The sequence below is a fragment of the Megalobrama amblycephala genome, linkage group LG7, assembly GCF_018812025.1.
Source record: "Megalobrama amblycephala isolate DHTTF-2021 linkage group LG7, ASM1881202v1, whole genome shotgun sequence".
In the NCBI taxonomy this organism is placed as follows: domain Eukaryota; kingdom Metazoa; phylum Chordata; class Actinopteri; order Cypriniformes; family Xenocyprididae; genus Megalobrama; species Megalobrama amblycephala.
In genome coordinates this window covers 626,980-648,680 of record NC_063050.1, presented here as the reverse complement: position 1 = coordinate 648,680, position 21,701 = coordinate 626,980, and the positions used below count along the sequence as shown (strand labels likewise).

The following is a 21,701-nucleotide window of genomic DNA, read 5'->3' as shown; positions in this document are numbered from 1 at the left end:
GGCATCAACGAGCTCCTGAAACGGATCTGGGTGACTCATGCTGGTGTCTGACGGTTTTGGTCTGGTCTTCTGTTACAATACAGAAGGGTCGGAGACTGAAGGTAACAGATAAGGTTGTTTATGAGACACACAGCAGAGTTAACAGTTATGCAGGTGAGTATATAGTTGTGGTGATACTCTCCTTTGTGCTTGTAGTGATGGATATCCTGGGAGATGATGATGAGACGAGACGCTGGAGACTGAAGACACTCACACACAGATGTGGAACACAGGAGGAGACTTGGAGATGCTGGAGACAGGTAGGTATAGCAACAGGAGTCCTTGAGGTAAGCATGAAGATACGTCTTAATGCGAACGAGACCGGACAGTGACTGAGTGTCTTTTATGTGGTGACTGATGAGCGTGCTGATTGAGTGCAGGTGCATGTGATCAGTTCTCTGGTGAGGGAGTGTGCTGTGATTGGACGGTGTTGGAGCCTGGCGTGACACTGTGCTGGTTCGTCGTCATATTTTCCCTTGTGTGTGTTTCCCTCAAGTCAAGAAGTCCAGTCTAGTCTTGTTTTCCCCTTTGGGGTAGTTTTCGTTGTTTTGTTTTATTTTTATTATTAATAAAAGCCCATTATTTCTTCTGAAATTGGGTCCTCACTGCTTCCATCACCCCACAAACCTGACATCATTAATGCTAAAATTAAAGTTCCCCTTTTATGCTATTTTAAAGGTTCCTATTTTTGTTTAGGTCTCCTAAAACAGGTTTACATGCAACAAAGGTCAAAAAACACTTTGATTTTCTCATAATATCACATCACATTTTTCAATTTTTAAGTTAGTCATACCGGTTTGAAACAAAATCAGACTAAATGATCGATCATTTTGGGGTGAACTAAGTTTGTGTCACAGAACAGATTGTGTGTTTCTTCTTTTTTGTCTGACCTTTAGAAAATGAATGTGAATCATGTTTGTGTTTTATAGTGTGGATCATTGTGGAGAGTTCAGAAGTACAGCAGAACTACATAAATGTAGGTCTACACACACAATCATTTAGTGTTTTGATGTTGATTTGTCTCATTTAGTGAAATGTTTCTCTCTTCTTGTGTTCAGATGCCTGTGATCTCAGACTGGATCCAAACACAGTAAACACTCGTCTCATTCTGTCTGAGGAGAACAGGAAGATCACATATGTGGAAGATCATCAGCCATATCCTGATCATCCAGAGAGATTTGATGTTATTCCTCAGGTTCTGTGTGGAGAGTGTCTGACTGGACGCTGTTACTGGGAGGCTGAATGGAGTGAAGATGTTAAAATATCAGTGACATATAAAGGAATCAGCAGGAAAGGACGGAGTGACTGTGTGTTTGGATTCAATGACAAATCCTGGAATCTGGACTGCTTTGATGATGGATTCACTGTCTGGCACAATAAGAACTTCACTAAGATACCTGCGATCCATTCATCCTCTAAGAGAGTAGGAGTGTATGTGGACGTGTCGGCTGGCACTCTGTCCTTCTACAGCATCTCTGACACACACACACTCACACACTTACACACATTCAACACCACATTCACTGAACCCCTCTATGCTGGATTTACAGTTCATGATAATTCCTCAGTGTCTCTGTGTGACATTAAACAACCTCGTGTGAGAATCAACAGTGATACACACACAACCGGGTGAGTGAAATATACTGTGTCTTAGTGAAGAATTTTTCCAGACTGTGATTAATAGTTCAATCTTCTGTTCTTCATTCATCACTAAACACTAGAGATGCATGATATTGGATTATTGCTGATACCTGATATGATCATATCTGTCAGCATATTTTGGCCGATAACAGATGCCGATACCAATAAATATATCTTTTTTTTCTTTGTCAAGTGTCTCCTGTGCAGGAACTTTAAAGAAATTATTTTTCATTTTAGTTAGTTTTGAGCAATAACTCTGAGGTCCCTGACTCAGACTGATTTACCAGTATTTCTCAAAAGCTCCTGATCAGATGATCTCTAAACTGTTTATTAATAAACTATTAATTTTCTCAAATATCATTTCAAATCTTTTGATGGTACATTTTCCACAAAGAGAGTTGTTAAATGTGTGAATTGTGACAGATTTACTCTTTAGGTTTTTTATAGTAGACTGTTAGTATGTTGTTGATTTTGAGTTGTTAGTAACACTTTACAGTAAGATCCCATTAGTTAACATTCATTAATGCATTAACTAACAATGAATAATACATGTGTTATGGTATTAATCTTTAATTTAGTTAATAAAAATTGATTTCTTCATTGTTAGATCATGTTAGTTCTGGTCCATTATGTAATATTGACAAATGATTTTAATAATGATTTTCTAAACATTGAAATGAACATTAACTGAGATTAATAAACACTTCAGTTCATGCTAACTAATGTAGTTAGTCACCATCATTTATTAGTTTATTATTAATTCATTCATTTTGTAACCATCTCTATCATTCCTCCTTCTTCTGGTTCTTCACAGGGTCTCTGACTCCAAACCTTCTGGGCTCAATATTCACCCACTGCTGAACTGTCAGTCTTGTGTCCATATAGCTGATTCTGATCAGTGGGTTCAGATTGAGCCGTCGGCCTGTACAGATGAAGGAGGGTCAAAGTTCAGGGTCAGCACTGACCCAGGCCGTTACGAGTGTGTCAGGACCAGAATGCGATGGGTCTGTGACTGTGACGTCACCCTTCAGTACTGTACCGTAGACGGACACTTCTTCAACACAGAGCTGGAGAGGCTGCAGTGCAACCGGATCGGTCCAGTGATTGACGTGATGGTGATCTCAGGGAAACTGGAGGAAGTTCATCTGCCCCATTACGCCTGTTTAGGAGAGTCTGACCCCTCTCTCAAAGATGCTGTGAAAGTCCTCACCGTAAAAGAAGAGGGAACAACCACAGAACCTGTGCAATTGACCCGATTCCATGCTAAGATTCTCCAACCATCCTTCTCTCCCAAAACACCCTTTATTTGGAAAAGTTGGAAAAAGCGAGTGAATTATCACTGCGATCTTCTTCTCTACATGCGTTCTAAAGTTCCTCTCATTCTACATGTCTACTTTTTTCCATTTGATGATTGTGCAAAAGAAAAAGTTGAGAAGGATGAAAAGTCAAGTTGTCCAATCCCACATCCCAAACCTGGCAGGGCATTTCGGATGAAAACACCACACATTCTTGACGTTCCTGGTGCCTTGACTATCCATCCCAAAGAAGGGATCACACTTGGATTAAAAACTCCACCAAACTACTTCAAGGTTACGACACGTCTGGAGAATGATCTTCAAATGACTCTTATCAGAGAAGAGAATAAGGAGGAGGTCTGGACTGCAACAATTTTGAAAGATGAACTTGATCAGATTCATCCTAAGAGAGACGAGCCGCGTCTGAATAGTGATGCAGGTAAAGCACAATTTTTGATAACCATTGGCTAGATCTCATTCAGGGGGTTGAAAATATCCAGATCAGTGTAGATAAACTGCGTCAGCAAAAAATAATTCATGAGGAACAATATTCAGAAACCAGACTGGAGTTTATCCAGTTAGGAGAGCATGAGAAAGATCTGTGAAATTATACACAAGCACAGAGATTTTGTGAAAGCATTCATATACATTTTTTTTAATATTCAATTGTACGAAACTAAATTATATCTAAATTATATTTATATTTCGAGTAAGCAACAGAAAATAAAAGACTATCAGTAGAAACAGACGATTACTCATGTGGGTTTAATGTTCACTATGTCATAATTTATTTGGCAAATGCGTTTCCATCTCCCATTATTGACATTAACTATTTGTCGCAAGTCAAAAACCACCTCACCTTTTTTTGTTCAAAATTTGTTATATCCATCACTCATTTCTGACACAATACTTCAAAAATGTGCATAAAATGGTGATGGAAACATAGCTACTCACATACATGTACATACTCCTAAGAGGAATACTTTTTTACACCAGTGTTTCCCAACCCTGTTTCTGGAGGCACACACACACACTACACAGTTTGGATGTATCTCTTATCTGATCATTCATTCATCTTATCATTCATTTCAGGTCTTGGAGTCTCTCCTAATAAGCCGATGAGTTGAATCAGCTGTGTTTGATCAGGAATAGTTCGAAAATGTGGTGTTGGTGTGCCTCTGTCACGTTAATTTCAGTTTTCATGGACTTTCAGTTTTGTTTTTATTTGTCATGTTCATTTGTTTGTGTTCCTGCCTGTCCTCCGTCTCTATGGTAACCATCATCATGAGTTCACGTGTATCAGCTGTGTGTCATTTAGCACCTATCTGCACTACTTAAGTTCCTGCCTTTCTGTTGTTCTTTGTCCGATGTTGTATCCTAGTTATGTGTGTGTATCCTGATGCCTGTTCTGATTCCTGTTTGGATTATTATATTAAACTGTGTTTGATCTTTATTCGTCTTTGTCCTCATCTGCCTAAGCACACACAGACCGGACCTCCCGTAAGTCCCGTAGACCTCCCAGACACCCAAGAACTTTACTGGAAGGAGGCTATCATCAGGTGTCTGGAGAGTGTCTACCCCCAATCCATACAGCCACCATAGCCCGACCCAGAGCCTAGCCCATCACCACCGCCCGGATTGACGGATCTTATGCCTGAGCCCCTGCAGACTGGAAGCTTCCGCCTGCCGTGACATGTGAGCCAAAGCCTGAAGAAGAAAGGACAGCGCCCGCTATCACCCTGGAGTCGAAGCATCCCAAAGAGTATGACCAGGGGTGTGAGCCAGTAACACCATCCATCGCTGTGGGAGTCCTCGTGGAGTTTATGGGAATGGAAGTGAGCCACTCCCACCCTCCCACCACTGAGAGTGAGTACCAGCTAGACTGTATGGACATTTTTCAAGTAAGTCGAGAGTTGGATCCCTTTTGTCAATCATCATCTTCAATCATGTTTACACTGTCAAGCCTCCCTCTCCAGCCACCTGTCCTGACTGCTGTTGGTAGCACTTTGTTTTTCGGCAACATCTGGCACCTTCCATCTGCGCCTTCACGGCCCCATCTGCCTGCATCTGCAATCCCCTTGCCTCCTCTTCTCTCCAGCCCTTCACCAGATCCTCATCCACCTCCAAAACATCCGCCATCACTCCATCTGTTATTATCCTTCCACGGCGCGAAGACACCCCTTGCCAGAGGGGGCATTATGTCACGTTAGTTTCAGTTTTCATGAACTTTCAGTTTTGGTTTTATTTGTCATGTTCCTTTGTTTGTGTTCCTGCCTGTCTTCCGCCTCTATGGTCACCATCATTATGAGTTCACGTGTGTCAGCTGTGTATCATTTATCATTTATCTGCACTACTTAAGTTCCTGCCTTTCTGTTGTTCTTTGTCCAGTCTCGTATCTAGTTATGTGTGTGTATCCTGATGCCTGTTCTGATTCCTATTTGGATTATTATATTAAACTGTGTTTGAACTTTATTCATCTTTGTCCTCATCTTCCTAAGCACACACCGTTACAGCCTCGAGAAACAGGCTTGGGAAACAGTTTTTTTTGTGTAACAATATGGTTACAAAAATGAAAATTAGACAAGCACATGATATGAACAACTGCAGCGCTAAACATAGTGAGAGTCACAATCATGTAAATGTAAATCATGCTGCATTTAGAAAAAGCATACTCAAGAATACTATGCACTGTTGAAGAAGCCTCTGATCAGTTTTCATAACGCTCTCATGCATAACGCTCTCATGCAACCCGGAAGTAAAAAGGGAGCGCCTGAGGAAGCAGTCGACATCTTCTCGTCTTTCGGGACTGTCTTGTCTATGCCATTGTTTTCAAACACCGGTAAGGAATGTCTTGCAATATGTCTGACAAACGTTTCAGGAAGTGTGCTGAACCTTGTCCCAGGTTTCTAACATCGGAAGACACACACAACATGTGCATTTTCTGTGTGGGTGAGGAGCATGTGCGGACAGTGCTTGAGGCCGCTGTCTGCGTTAACTGTGAGCGTCTGCCCAAGAAGATGCTCCGTTCTCATTTGGCCCTCTTCTCGAGGGAAGAGGCATCGCCGCCTCTGCCTGGTGGTTCCGGTCCTGCTCATGCTGAGGCAGAGCAGTGGCTGAAATCATGGGGCTCACAGGTGGAGCTTTCTGAGGAATTTGAGAGGGGTGTAAATCTCTCTCAAGCCGAAGCGGCTGACGAGGACACGCTCCTAGATGACGTCCTGTCTTTGACGTCATCGGATCCAGGAGCGAGTGCTCTTCTGGCTGCAAGCCCCACAGAGCAGGAGATGGCCGAGGAGGGAGAAGCGCCCTACCTGGCGCATGCAAAGTTATTGGAGGTTATGGAGCGCACTTCGGGCAGGCTGCAGCTGCCTTGGAAGTGCGTCAGGAAGGAGCCTGTTCGTGGCAGGCTTGACGAATGGCTTCTTTCGGACAATAACCCAATAACTCTGGTGAGCCTTCCATTCCTTCCCGATCTATACGCTGAGATCGAGAAGGCATGGATGTACTTGGCCTGAATTCATCGACATCAGGGGTTAGTTTCACTAATGTTGAGGTATTGGGCCAGCATGGGTACGTGTCGATGCCATCTGTTGATGAGGCATTTGTGAACTGTCTCGCTACAGGGAGTGCACCGACACTGAGAGCTCCAGTCCTGCCATCCAAAGCGCTGAAAGTGACATCATGCTTGAATGGCAGGGCTTACGCTGCTGCGGGTCAGGCTGGTGCAGCATTGCATACAATGGCAGTGTTGCAAGTGTACCAGGCTGATCTGCTTAAGGATCTGGACCAGGGTCAGGGTCTGTCCCCTGAAGTGGTAGCAGAGCTGCGCTGCACCACGGATCTTGCTCTGAGGGCCACCAAGCAGACGGCCACCTCGATCGGCAGGTCGATGGCAGCCATGGTGGCCACAGAGCTACATCTGAGGTTGAACTGTGCGGACATCGGCGAGAAAGAGAAAAACGTTCTCCTCGATGCCCTGGTATCGCCTACTGAGCTTTTCGGCACCTCCGTCGAAGCAGTGGTTGAGAAGTTCAGATCCTGCATCCCGCTCGGATCCGGATCTAGGCCCAAACAGCTGGGAGGTCTGGGGCCGTCTCGAGTCAAGGTTCAGAGACAGGCCCAAAAATCTAGTGTCGCCACTCGTGCATCTCCTCCCCGGAGTAAGTCGCAGAAGCGGCAGGATGTAAGGAGGAAGAAGCAGAACCTGAGGGAGGTGATCGAGCATAGGCGCCAGCAGCGCCAATGATTGATCTTCTCTCTCGCGCGGGGACTACAGTCTGCCCTCGCTCTTTCTTCTTCCTCCCCCTCCCAGGAGCATTGAAAACCTCTATGTGCTCAGGCTTTTGACAGTCAGACTGAAGGTGATTTATACTTCTGCGTCAGACCTACGCCGGAGCCTCTGCGCTGTAGGCTATGCGTCTGTTTTCATTTATACTTCTGCATCATTGTACGCGTCGCTGTGCATGCGACCACTAGTAGGCAGTGTCCGCGGTCAGATTGAGGATCAAAACAAAAGCCGAAGAAGAAACAGCTTGTCATGTACGTTGTCAGAGAAGCTTACATAAAGAAACGGCAGAGAAGCGGCAAATAGGAGTAGGTGACTTTTGTATGAGTCCTCTTCAACAGAGTGTTTTTCATTCCTCCAGGAAGTTAAAAAACACTCGCTCTTCTCCGATTGCTCCGGGCCAGTTTTTTTTACCTAAGGGAGGGGTTCTAGCAGAACAATCACAGCGCTTGCGGTCCGTGTAGAATTGACAGGTTGTTACATTTTTGAAGAGGTACACGTCTGGCTACGTCATAGGCTACACGTGGTACAAAACAGCCTACGCAGTAGCTAAGGCGTACACTCGACACAGAAGTATAAATCAGCCTTGATGGTTGGGCCCATGATGAATATTTTTCTGATGGCCTGCCTTCTGGCTTGATAGTGAAAAGTACTTTTAGGCTTAAAAGAACTTTGGATTTTATCCGTCTTCATGCAAGAGGAAAGGAGGAGAAATCTTCTTTCTACAAGCTATATATTTTATTCTTATAAAGGTGTAGATCTTGTTTTTCCTGCATAGTTTTCCTGAGCATATAGTCAGTATTACAGTTTTTACCGTTTTATGGCCGCTAGGTTTTTAGCCTCCTGTGTTAGAGATGTATAGTTCCTAGTTCTGGCCTCCTCCTGAGGGAGTTGTTGGCCGTATACCCATTTTCCCCTTTGATGTGAATGTAGGTGCTATAGCTGAGATTAGCAGCTAAGGTTATTAAGGCTGTTATTAGCCTTCCTGGTGCTGTTTTTCCCAGGTGGTTTGCTTTGGGGTTCTAAGCTTTAGCCCTACATACATATGTGAGCTTACTCTAGTGCTGTCACAGGTTAACGCCCTATCTATGAACATGGTGTTTTGTTGTACTCCCTGGTTAGGGTTTGTGTTTCACTGAGTGCATCACCTGTTGGATTGCACACTCAGGTTGAGTGTAGAGAGACTTATTCTGGTTAGAATAGTATGATCTCTGTTAGCTCCCAGTCTATCATGACCACAGCAGCTGCTTTATATATGCTGTTAGATTGTTGGTTCTTTCTTGGTAGGCTCTTTATTAACTCCCTCGGGTCTGCGGTCACGCCGGCGTGGTCACCGCGTTTTTTTTCTAACCAGTGTGAAAGAGACTCAAAATACTCTGTTAATGTTGCACATACAATTAAGAGCTATACACCATTTTAATCTGTGGAATATCTTCTTTTATTTGTGTACACTCAGAGTAAAAACAAAATGTTGTGCTTTTTGTAAAATAAAGAAAACTAACATGATGCTTGATCTCTCGTCTCCCTCTGAACGAACTCCAATCTGATAGTTCTCCGAAAATGAACTGTAACTTAGTGAATACTAATAAAAAAAAAATTAGACTTGTGTCTAAAAAAACGTTGAAATGTCAGGTTTTAAATCGTATAAGTCAAATCGAAAACAAACCTTCTGTGTTTATGTAATCTGTATGAAAAGAGAGCCATGTCAGAAGTCCTTGATTCAGCTCATTATCCGCTAATGCGGCCATGCCCACGGAGCGAGCGCTATTCAGACGCAAATTCAGTCAATACATGCATTCATCATCTCAATCGTGTATTTACTTTCTTGAAAAGTGTTTTGAATAGCCATAGTTAACGATCTCTGGCCTCTGTTAGTTCAGTTATTTCCTGGATTGCCTATTCTTCTTTAGCATTGGCATTTGTGGACTAAAAGTGCACAGAGCGCCCTCCGGCTGCAAGTATGAATTGTAAACACAGTATCCAGCACTCATAGTAATGACAATAAATAATGAATAAATACTCCTCTGTATAGAAAATAGACATAAACATGAGAATCCATCAATATTTCTCCAAATGTGCATGCTTTTAAGCTAAAAGCCTATATGAAATGCCATAGAGGTAACATAACTGTTTAGACACTTTGTATCATAGAAATGCATTATATTTTAATAATAGAATACCATTATTTTAAATTGTAATAATATTTCACAGTATTGCTGTTTTTTCTGTATGTTTGATTTACATTATGATGAGCTTGAGACATGATCAACAGAGGGTTTTTTCACACATCTGACTGAAAGGCCTCATTATTTATGCATGTCATTAGAGCTCTTTTATGCAATTCTTTTGTCTTCTCAGGTGAGAATCACCCATTATTCATGATTATTCACGCCTCCATGCATACTGTGTTTCTTGACCAAAGATGTTTTAGAAAATTTAAATCTCTCTATTGTTTTTTATGAAGGAGTAGGAATGATAATTTTTACATAATTTTGAAGCAAAAACTCTAGTCTACAATCTCCAATACCCAGAAGTCTTGTGAACACAGATTTAATATATATTTTTTGGCTTTATTTCAGTGACTTAAGTTTTTTGTTTTTTCAATAACCACGCATAAACGTTATTCCTTCAAAAATACAAACATGTACATACATGTTCCTTACATATTATTGTAGCCTAGTTTGTGCTGAATACAGTGTAATGACACTTTTTCCATTAATATGTTTATGAACAACTGAAAAAAGCACAAATGTCAGGGCATGTCAAAACTTCTCCAGGCCCCAAATCAGCCTCAGACCCCTGAGGGTTAATACAGCTTGTTTCTCGGGCACTGTTGGTTTACTATCACAAGTTTGCTCACATCTTAGCACTGCCTCAGGCTTATGCTCATGTTGTTTGAGGTGGTAGGCCTTGTAGGGCTTCCTTAGACCGTGATAGCATGTTTATGTGTACTGGGTACATTGCCTGTTGAAATGTGTAGGCTTAAGCTTAGGTTGTTTAGCTAGTTACCCACAGTTAACTTGTAGGGTCTAGAGCTGGTCCCCTTTGAGCTTGGGCCCTGTATATGACCACTGGTTGGCGCCCCCGGTGTGCTAAAAGTAGTAGGCCCTGCCAGGCCTCCTTTGTAGTCTCTATGTTGGCTCAGCTGGGTTGGTTATATTAAGATTCATTTCCATGGTTGAGTCTTGTTTTATGACTTACACCACCATCGGCCACGCCTGCCTCTGTAAGAGTAGGCCCTAGGTCAGGCCTCTCATAGGGTTCTGTGGTGCAGTGTGTACTCCCTTGGTTTTTAGTCATGAAGCTACCACTGGCTGATGCCATGTGTTCATGATGGTCGAAGGCCCCAGCAGGGCCTCCTTTCAGTTTGCATATTGGCACAGTTATTTGTGTTAACTTCTATCTGATTCATCACCATGGATGGGTCATTATTGCCACTAGCTGACGCCACGTGTTTACAAGTTGTAGACCTTTTCAGGCCTCCTATGTATCATTCTGGAGCTTGGCTTTGTACTCCTTAGAGAGTAAAAGGTGCTTTTACTTAGTACATTTTCTGAGTGGCTTGCCCCTCAGGGTGAGTTCTTGTGTTAAAACCAACTATTTGATTGGTTTTATGCATTTACTTCCTTGAGCTTGGTCTCCTTTAGCTCTAGTTGAGCTAAGTAGTTACCTAGTTTTTTACTCTGTTCTATTTTGCTCCTAGAACTTTAGTGGCCTCTAGCTGACGCCGCGTGTGACAGGTAGGCCTTCAGGGCCTCTTTTGGGAACATGCTGGCATGTACCTTTTGTGTTTTCTTTAATATTCTTTACTGAAGACAGTAAAAGGGATTTATGACGCTGGCTGGCCAGGGCTCTGTCTGACTCATTAACCTCCTTTGTAGTCGGTTTGTTTTGCCTGAAGCTTGATAACACTGCCACAAGCTGATGCCACGTGTCTGCTGAAGTTATAGTCCCATGGGGCCTTCCTTAGCGTTTGATGGCGTACACTGTACTCCTTTTGCTTAAAGAGTAAAAGGTTCTTTACCGAGTACACTGCTCGTTGGATTGTGTTGGACGGGCTGTTTTGTGGGCACTCACAGCTACTTAATTACTTGGTTGGTCTTGCTTCCATCATGCTATGTTTTCAGGTGAGTGGCCTTATGGGCCATCCTGGAATACCACCATATGAGTTGAGTTTCTGTGTGATATTTAGTTCAGTTGTAAGAACTTTAGTTATGTTGTAGGCCCCTTCTGGTCAGCCTCCATGACTATGTGCCTCCAGTATGGTCTGTCTGTTAGGTTGAGCTTTGTACTTCCCTTTGGGTTGACTGTGTAATTGTGCTTAGTTCCCTAAGATGGTCATTGGTTGTAGACTTCTATGAAGTCTCCTGTTGAGACCAGCCCTTAGGCTGGTTTGTGCTCCCTTGTATCAGGGTTTTTCTTGCGCACAGCCTCCTCAATGCTTTTATCAGCCACTGAGTAGATCCTAGGATGAGTGGATTATACTCCCCTCAATACGAGGGTTTATAGCGTTCAGCTGAGTTATGCTCTCCGGGATGCCCATCTCTGTGCGTGGGTTTGAGTTGCTCACTGCTCTTTCGCAGTCGCTCTTACTTGCTCTCTTCTATGAAGAATGCGCTTTGGAGATTCTGTGTATCAGACAGGGCTGGTCCAGACTATGTTTGGCTTTCCCTAGATTAGTAAGGCCTCCTTGGTGGTGCTGAGGGTGATTGTTCCCCTCTTGTGACTGGCCGGGGTTCCTTTCAGTTTCCTGGCCACATTCCCTTTAAGGGACCACTTTCCATGGAATACTGGTCTCAGATGCCTTAAGCAGCCTTGGAAGGCTTTCTATGGAAGGCCTCTTTTAGGCTCAGCTTGGGCTGTTGGCCGTAGGGAAAGCTGTCACTGACAGCCTTGCATGACCTAAGGGGGAGTTGCTCCCGGCTTTTCTCTGGAACTCCCGGACGTTTGTCTAGTCATTTGGCATGCACTCTCCTCTAGCATGGCGGCGTGGGTAAATCGTTCCCCATAACGGTAAATGCAGAGTTGAAGTTCCCTTTCAAAAGGGAATGTCTCAGGTTATGTATGTAACCATGGTTCCCTGAGATCAGGGAACGAGACTCGTTGCCCTGCCATGCTTCGGGATGCCTGCTGAACAGTCCCTCAAGATGAGTAGGTGTCGACTGCTTCCTCAGGCGCTCCCTTTATACTTCCAGGTTTGCGCCATGATGACGTCATAGGCTGTCGACAGCCAATAGGATTGAAGTAGTGTGATTCTTTGGCATTTCAGACACCTGTCACGAGTGACGGTTCCCCCATAGCGGTAAACGCAGAATCTCGTTCCCTGTTTTCAGGGAACCATGGTTACATACGTAACCTGAGACGTTATGTAAACTACTTAATGCAGTAATTTGTCTGTTATTAAAACAGACATATCATTATGCTTTATCAATGCAGAAATGTTTCCTGAAAACACCTGCAACTGCTGATAAAGAAGCAGCTCAACAAAAGTCAAGGGCTCAACTACAGCAACCACTGATCTCCATTATGGTGACCTCAAATTTTCAATAAGACATCAACATCTAAACCTCTGTTAATTCTTAATAAGGACTTCTGTAGACGTGTGACAGAAGTAAAGTCAGTCTGGTTAGTAATAAGTGAAGCTGGTAATGCTGTTTGTGGAGTTGTTTAATCAGATCTTCAGAGATTTAATGTCTTTTTTTCTTCAGTTCATCTAAGGCTGTGGCTGAAGAAAGTTGTAGTTTGTGTTCTTATTTCTCTTTCTTTCAGTGTGTGTTCACAGCAGGTGTTTGAATGATTGAAAGAATGTTTCAGGAACATCATACTAACCTTTAAATAACATAATACTAATATTAAGGAAACGTCTCAGGGAACAGGGAACGAGACTCTGCGCTGAATTGCGCTTTGGGGAACGTCACTCGTGACCCGTGTTCGAAATGCCAAGAATCACACAACTCCAATCCTATTGGCCGGCGACAACTTATGACGTCAAACGGCGCGAACTGTGACGTATAAAGGGAGCGCCTGAGGACGCAGTCAAACATCTTCTCGTCTTTGATGGACTGTTCCGCAGGCACCCCGAAGCATGGCAGGGAAGCGCAGAGTCTCGTTCCCTGTTCTCAGGGAACCATGGTTACATGCGTAACCTGAGACGTTCCCTTTCGAAAGGGAACTCAACTCTGCACTGAATCGCACTTTGGGGAACGATATACCAACGCCGCCATGCTGAAGAAGAGTGCATGCCCAAGAAGACTGGACAAACGTCCGGCAGTTCCAGGGAAAAACCGGGAGCAACTCTTCAAGGCTGTCAGTGACAGCATTCCCTTACGGCCAACAGCCCAAGCTGAGCCTAAAAGAGGCCTTTCGCAAAAGGCCTGCCAAGGCTGCTAAAGGCATCTGAGACCAGCAACCCATAGGAAGTGGTCACTTAAAGGGAATGTGGCCAGGGAACCAGAGGAATCCCGGCCAGTCACTAGGGGGATAAATTCACCCCTGGCGCCACCAAGAAGGCCATACTAATTTAGCAAAGGCCAAACATAGTCTGGGCCAACCTTGTCTGACATACAGAATCTCCAATGTGCAAACTCCAAAGAGGAGAGCAGGTAAGAGCAACTGCGAAAGGGCAGTGAGCAACTCAAACCCACACGCAGAGATGGGCATCCTGGAGAGCAGAACTCAGCTAAGCGCTATAAACCCTTGTATTGAGGGGAGTAAGACCACTCATTCTAGAATCTACTCAGCTTCTGATAAAGCGCTGAGGAGTCTGTGCGCTAGAGAACCCTGGTACAGGGATGCACAAACCAGCCTGGGGCCAGTCTGAACGGGAGACTTCACAGAAGTCTACAACCAATGACCAGCTTAGGGAGCTAAGCACAATTACGCAGTCAACCCAGAGGGAAGTACGAAGCTCAACCTAACAGACAGACAGTACTGTAGGCACATAACCATGGAGGCCGAGCAAAGGGGCCTACAACATAGCTACAAGTTCTACCGAGAACTAATCCTCACAACACAAACCCAATCAAACCAGGTGGTATTCAGGATGGCCGATAGGGCCAAAGAACTGAAACAAAGCATGCTGAGCACATGACCAACCAAGTGATTAGGTAGCTGTGAGTGCCCACAAGACAGCCCATCCAACACAATCCAATGAGCAGTGTACTCGGTAAAAGCACCCTTTTACTCTTTAAGCAAGAGGAGTACAACGTACACCAACACACGCCAAAGAAGGCCCCATGTGCCTGTAACCTCAGCAGACACGTGGCATCAGCTCATGGCAGTGTTATCAAGGTTCAGGCTAGACAGGCCGACTACCAAGGAGGTCATTAGCCAGCCAGAGCCCCGGCCAGCCAGCGACATAAGACCTTTTATTGTAAACAAATAAAAACTGAAAGGGAAAGAGCCAGCATGCTTACAAGGAGGCCCTCAAGCCTACCCGTCACACGCGGCGTCAGCTAGCAGCCACTAAAGTTCTAGGAGCAAAATAGAACCAGGTAATAGACAGGGTAGCTATTTAGCTCGACTAGAGCTAAAGGAAACCAAGCTCAAGGCAGCAAATGCATAAAACTAGACCAAAGACTGGTTTTAGTACAAAAGCTCACCTTGAGAGGCAAGCCACTTCAGAAATGTACTCAGTAAAAGCACCTTTTACTCTCTAAGCGAGAAAAGTACAAAGCCAAACTCCTGCGTCACACAAAGGAGGCCTGCGAAGGCCTACAACCCGTATACATGCGGTGTCAGCTAGTGGCATCAAGACCCATCCATGGTGATGAGTCGTATAGAAACCCCACAAAAAACTGTGCCAACATGCAGACAGAAAGGAGGCCCTGACGGGGGCCTACAACCTCTATGAACACATGGCATCAACCAGTGGTAACTTCATGACTAGGGCCAGCCCGCAGGCAAGGTACTTGAAAACCCTCGGGTATAAGAAGTACATACTACGCCACAGAACTCAACGAAAGGCCCAACATAGGGCCTATTCGGACAGAGGTAGGCGCGGCCAAAGGTGGTAAGAGTCAAAGACATAACTCAACCATGGAATGAGTCCAGAAATGACCAACCCGGCTGGGTCAACACAGAAGCTACAAAGGAGGCCTACTACTTTTCGCGCCATGTGGCGCCAGCCCGTGGTCATAACAGGGCCCAAGCTCAAGGGGGCAGGTCTAGATCCGACACGGTAAGTGGGGAACTAACTTATCGAACCTGAGCTCAAGCTGCACATTCCAACAGGCAATGTACCTCGGTACATAAAAATGCTATCACGGTCTGAGGAAGGCCGAACAGGCCCGTTACCTCAGACAACGTGAGCAAAAGCCTGAGGCAGTGCTACAAATACATGAGCAAACTCATGATCATAACCAACAGCGCCTAAACACAAGCTGTGATAAGAAAGAAGCTACAATAAAGGGCCAACAATCTAACAGCAAATGCAAGACAGCTGCTGTGGTCACGATCGACTGGGAGTTAACAGAGATAGCTATTCTAACCAAAATAAGACTCTCTACACTCAACCTGAGTGTGCAATCCAAAAGGTGATGCACTCAGTGAAACACATACCCTAACCGGGGAGTACAACAAAACGCCACGTTCATAGATAGAGGCTAATCACAGCCTGCTATTACAGAAACAGGTGTTAACTTGTGGCAGCACATGAGAAAGCTCACATATGCAGGGCTCTCAAGTGTCACGCACTGAGCGTGACAGTCACTCATTTCAGTCTTTTGTCACGCACTCCCGCCACACATTGTATTTCTCACGCAGAAAAACTAATTATCATATATTTAATATGCCGCAGCGCCCAAAATGTATCTGGCCGCGCCGCTCTCTCTATGGAACCGGGCAGGAATCAAGCGCGTCTCGAACCTGCCACTTATCAGCCAATCAAAAAAAAAGAAAGAGGCTACACAATAGCCAATCAGAAAATAGCACTATTGTATCTGGGTAAGATTTAACGCAACAACCAATGAAAAAAAAGCATATCCTGGAATTGTTCAGCATCATCCTCGTTCACCCACAGAGGAAACCACTGGAGCTCTGAGCATCACTTTGAGCACAGAGTAAGTCATGATCTCCTGTTTTAATGTTACAACAAATTCACAAGTTGTTTGACACAAACAATGACAACTTGACTGCTGTTAGATAATCAGGTAATCAGCTTCAGTTTTTCATGAGTGTCTGAACTTAGACAACAGTTTTACAGCCTGTTCATTGACACCTGCTCAGAACAAGTAGTCTAGGCCTAGTTATATTTTGCTATCACATGAGGACTGACATTTTGTTACATTAAACATCTCTCTCTCCAAATAGTTTTAATAATTTTATTAGCACTAAATAAATTAAAGTGTATTGCATCGTCGATGTTATAGGTCACTTTTAAAATCATGTCACATTTTATATCCTGGCCATGGACGCATTAATCATTGCATCTGTCTTTCAAAGGTGTCAGGTAAAAGGCAACTAATAAGCATCATCTCATTCACCCTGAGGCCAGGTTACAGGATGCTAGCCCAGAGAAGGTGGCGAAAGTTTTTTTTTTTTTTTTTTTTTTTTTTATGGGGGGGATGGGGTGGAGATGTCACTCTTGCCTCTCTCCAAAACTTGAGAGCCCTGCATATGTATGTAGGGCTAAAGCTTAGAACCAAAGCAAACATGAATGCTTTGTAATACATGCCATCCAGACAGGATAAATGTTTCACAGAACAGAACTGGAATCTGTAATGAACCGTAGAGAACGAAAGCTAGAATATTTAGCATCGTAATCTGAAACTTGAATATAATTCAACGGGCTCCTGTGAAGACATTATAGGCATGACAAAAGTTCTAAAAGTGGGGCCTAACAGCACTGCATAACTCATCTTCTCGAAGATAAGGGCCTACCACCTGGGAAAAACAGCACCAGGAAGGCTAGTAACAGCCTATAACCTTAGCTGTTAACCCCAGCCATAGCACCTACATTTTCACATCAAAGGGGAAATGGGCATGCGGCCCACAACTCCCTCAGGATGAGGCCAGAACTAGGAGCTATACCACCTCACAGGGATAGAAATAATAAAGGTGATGTAACAAACAAACACCTAAACGTAGCTCTAGCCTAGCCGTTAGCTAAGGCCTACTGGGCCAAGCAAAGCTTGGGCTTCATTTTGAAACCTTCAAATATGAGGAGAACATGAAGCACTGCAATCCTGTACACAAATAACTGAAGCGATGAGTGCTAACTCAAACCAAACTAAAGTATTAGCTGAGAAGCTACTCTAACATAGGAGGCTACAAAATAGTGGCCATAAAGCGGACTGCATGTTTTGAAAACTAGCCAACCTAATGCTACAGTTATTTTGCCCAAAAAGCCCCTTCTAATTTTACTGACTACATGCTCAGGAAAGCTATACAGGAGAAACAAAGTCCACACTTTTTATAAGCATAAAAATATGGACCCAGCTTACCTTCCTGTGGCTCATAGAACAAAGATATTCGGTAACACTTTACTTGAAGGGGTGTGCATAAGACTGACATGACACCTTCATAATCTTGACATGACACGTGTCATGAATATGAAGGAGGTTTTATGCATGTTTATGACAACTGTCATTAAATGTCATTCGCTCAATTATGTCATTTTTAATGCAAAGATGACATTGTTTGAGATGTCTTTGTTACGACAACTTGACATAAACCAATACATCATAACCTGTCAGTGTCTTTGTCATGACAACTTGACATTAGCAAAACATCATAACCTGTCATAAACATGACATAGCAGATTAATTATCAAAAACTACTTAGCTTTATGGGTTAACATTACATTACATTATTTTGGTAACACTTCAGTATAGGGAACACATATATAAACGATTAACTATGACTTTTCCCTCAATAAACTCTTAATTTACTGCTTATTATAGTTAATTGTTAGGTTTATGTATTGGGTAGGATTAAGAATGTAGAATAAGATCATGCAGAATAAGGCATTAATATGTGCTTTATAAGTACTAATAAATAGCCAATATTTTATCCATATGAATGCTAATAGTAATAAGCAACTAGTTAAAAGACCCTAAAATAAAGTGTTACCATTATTTTATAACAGTGTCATCTTTTTTACGAAATTTGAAATTGTCTATTATCTGACCTTCTGTTGGTGGAAACTTAAAAAAACAAAAAACAAAAACAAAAAAAACATGAAATGAAAAATAGTCATGACGCTGTTATAAAATTATTTGTCAGAGCATTGTCACTTAATGACATTTTAATGACAAGTTCAATTTGTACCACTGTACTTGAGCTCAAGATACATATTCATGACACTATTATAATGACCTCATGACAGCCAATGTCAAAACCAACGACATGACAGTTTAATGTAATGTTAACCCATAAAGCTAAATAATGTCAAGTTGTCATGACAAAGACACTGACAGGTTATGATGTATTGGTTTATGTCAAGTTGTCATAACTCGGACATCTCAAACAATGTCATCTTTGCATTAAAAATGACATAACAGAGCGAATGACATTTAATGACAGTTGTCAAAAACATTCATAAAACCTCCTTCATATTCATGACGTGTCATGTCATGATTATGAAGGTGTCATGTCAGTCTTATGCACACCCCTTCAAGTAAAGTGTTACCAGATATTCCCATCCTTAAAGCGTGAAGGAGGAAGAAATCAAAAGTTCTTAAAAGCCTAAAAGCACTTTCACTATCAAGCCAGAAGGCGGCCTTAAAAAAAAGGCCAGCTGACAGCCTAACTGTAAAAACACCTGAGCAAGTAGAATATATATTTATGGAAGGTGAAAGAAGAAGAGGAGAGGGTAGATATAAATCGCCCTTAAAATAGCTGGGGAATCAATTACCAACGCAACAGTATTTACAATCGGTCACCCATTACTTTCATTTCTTCCTCCTCCCATCCAAATCTGAACATCCAGGGGTTTTTCCATGCCCTCCCGATCTCAAACGCGGAGATCAGGAGAGAATGGAAAGTCTATGGGAGCCGCAATATTCATGGACAGAATGGAACCGTTCGTCAAACCGTCCGCACGCGGCTCTTTTCTTAACACGCACTCACGGCAGCCACAGCCTGCCGAAAAGCACGTCCCAAAAACACAGCGGCTCACATACCCAGCAACCAGAGGAGCAGTCGCTGTCGGACGCAGCGACATCAAACACAGACGTCACAGTCATCTAACATTACACCCTCTTCAGCCCCGGGAAGCTGAGAGAAAATATAATTCTCTCAAACTTCCCAACGAGCTCACCTGCGAGCCCTATGATTGCAGCTGCTGTATTGCCTTAGCATACACGGGGCTACAAACACCAGGCACAGATGCAGACACCTCCTCCCTCGGAAAGAGTGTCAAACGAAAACAGAGTGTCCAAACAGAAGAGACGCTTGCAGTGAATCATAGAAAAACACACATAGACGCTGCACTCAAGCATCGTCAATGCGTTCGCTCCTCTCCAGACAGAAAAACAGCAGAAACGTGTACATCAAGTGTCAAACCAGGGGACACGGATGAACACATTCTCCTGAACGTTTGCAGACAAAAAAGAAGTAATTTCCTACCGAAGTTTGTGAAACAATGGCACGAACAAAACAGTCCCGAAAAGACGAAAGGATGTTTGACTGCGTCCTCAGGCGCTCCCTTTATATGTCACAGTTCGCGCCGTTTGACGTCATAGGCTGTTGCCGGCCAATAGGATTGGAGTTGTGTGATTCTTGGCATTTCGAACACGGGTCACGAGTTATGTTCCCCAAAGCACGATTCAGCGCAGAGTTGAGTTCCCTTTTGAAAGGGAACTGGACATTTTCATGTTCTTGGAATGTTACAAATCAATGTTCCTAAAATGTTGAATTTTAGATCAAAATTTTGAACGTTTGAGGAACATTATACCTTATAAAATCATTCCTGTAACGTCAAGATTTTTACGTTCCAAGAACCAACACTGAATATTTAGAGAACGTTCCTATAACAAAATTCTGTTAACAGAAGAGTTTAGATGAGACACCTCTAAGAAACGAGACCTGATCTGATCACAGGTTCATTTCATCATTTAAAAAACATTTGAATACTTAGAACCATGTGTTTAGAGTGAAAAATACTGAAGACTGTTTTCTTTTTGTCCTGCAGAAGTGATTCAGCGAAGGATGATTCCGTCTGTTAAAGAGCTGCTTGAAAAATCACTGAATGAACTACGAAAAGATGATCGGAAGAAATTTCAGTGGCACTTGAAGAATCATGACCGTATTTCAGCTTCTGAAATGGAGAACGCAGATATGTTGGATACAGTGGACACGATGGTGGCGTGTTTTGGACCAGAAGAAGCTGTGAAGATCGCAGTGAACATCCTGAGGAAGATGAACCAGAACCTTCTGGCTGAACAGTTGGAAAACAAGGAACATGGAAGGTAATGTTTTAAAATTACGTTGACATTTTTCTTTCATTGTTAGGAGAGACTGTTTAGTGCTCTGATGGATTCAGTGTGAAGAATGAAGTCATTGTTAAACTCAAACTTTCCTCTTTGCTCAGCTGATGTGTTTGTGTAATCTGATGTCACTTTCATTCTGTTTCATCTTTCTCTCACAGCTCAGACTGAGGGCGATGTGAAGGCTTCTTCCACTTTTAAAGCTGATTCAAAACAGATTGAGAGTAAATAATGATCACTGTCTGTACAGTGAAATACATATTTACCCCATAATCATATTCAAGTCATGAACTTAATCTCATGTAGGTCAAAGAACTTAGGCAGTATGGAGGCAAATTTCTGCCCTGCATGCATTGACCATCTGCAACTCACAGTTTAATGTGTTCTGGCCATTCATTTACATGACAACAGCGATTTGGTGACCTGAGAATGCAAGTTTAGTAAATTACTGGTCATCCAGTTTTTATATCAGCTATGCATTCCTTTAATGTTGTGAATTGGTAAGTTTAGTCTGGGCACAAAGCTGGTGAATTGCTGATGTATATTTTCTCTACATAAAGAAATGTAATGTTTTGTAAAGCTTTACTAAAAAGGATAGTTGTTGCAAATAGACCCCTTAAAAGTTTGTAAACATTGCAACGTTTCCTGGTGGGCGGGGCTTAGCTGGAGGCAAAAAGAGGCGCTGGACTCAATGTTGACAAGCGTAAGGTACCATGTTTTAGGAGGGATTTATTAAACATAGATGCAGAAGAAGGTTCAGAACTGTCCGAATATGTACAATCACTGACTCTGCGGGACCGTTACAGCTATTTTTGTAAATTAACTTAAGTTTTGGATATTTTCTAGACAACATATGAATTACTTTCGGGTGGTTCGGGGAATTTTGTCAAGGCTTATTGTCTAATGTAACCTAACGCTGGGCTAACTATGATTATGGTTAGCAATGTGGATTATTTTAAGAGACCATTCAAAGGATGGCACACACATCTGTCGCTGTATGTTTGTTTAACATTT

At 43.0% G+C, this 21,701-nt stretch overlaps 1 protein-coding gene across 1 annotated transcript; it reads left to right on the top strand.

The window, feature by feature from the left end:
- The first annotated feature begins 363 nt into the window (after positions 1 to 363).
- Positions 364 to 21,385, top strand: LOC125271504. The gene is made up of 5 exons (XM_048195543.1): positions 364 to 1,015; positions 1,098 to 1,668; positions 2,495 to 3,414; positions 20,393 to 20,669; positions 20,849 to 21,385. The coding sequence occupies exons 1-5, from the start codon at positions 952 to 954 to the stop codon at positions 20,856 to 20,858; spliced, it is 1,842 nt and encodes a 613-aa protein (XP_048051500.1). The 5' UTR covers positions 364 to 951; the 3' UTR covers positions 20,859 to 21,385.
- Positions 21,386 to 21,701: the final 316 nt, after the last annotated feature.

Excerpts from the sequence above, each read along its gene's own strand:
- LOC125271504 (XM_048195543.1), top strand. The coding sequence starts at position 952 with ATGTTTGTGTTTTATAGTGTGGATCATTGTGGAGAGTTCAGAAGTACA. Across the intron at positions 1,669-2,494 it reads AGTGATACACACACAACCGG|GGTCTCTGACTCCAAACCTT; the intron begins GTGAGTGAAATA and ends GGTTCTTCACAG. Across the intron at positions 3,415-20,392 it reads GCGTCTGAATAGTGATGCAG|AAGTGATTCAGCGAAGGATG; the intron begins GTAAAGCACAAT and ends TTTGTCCTGCAG.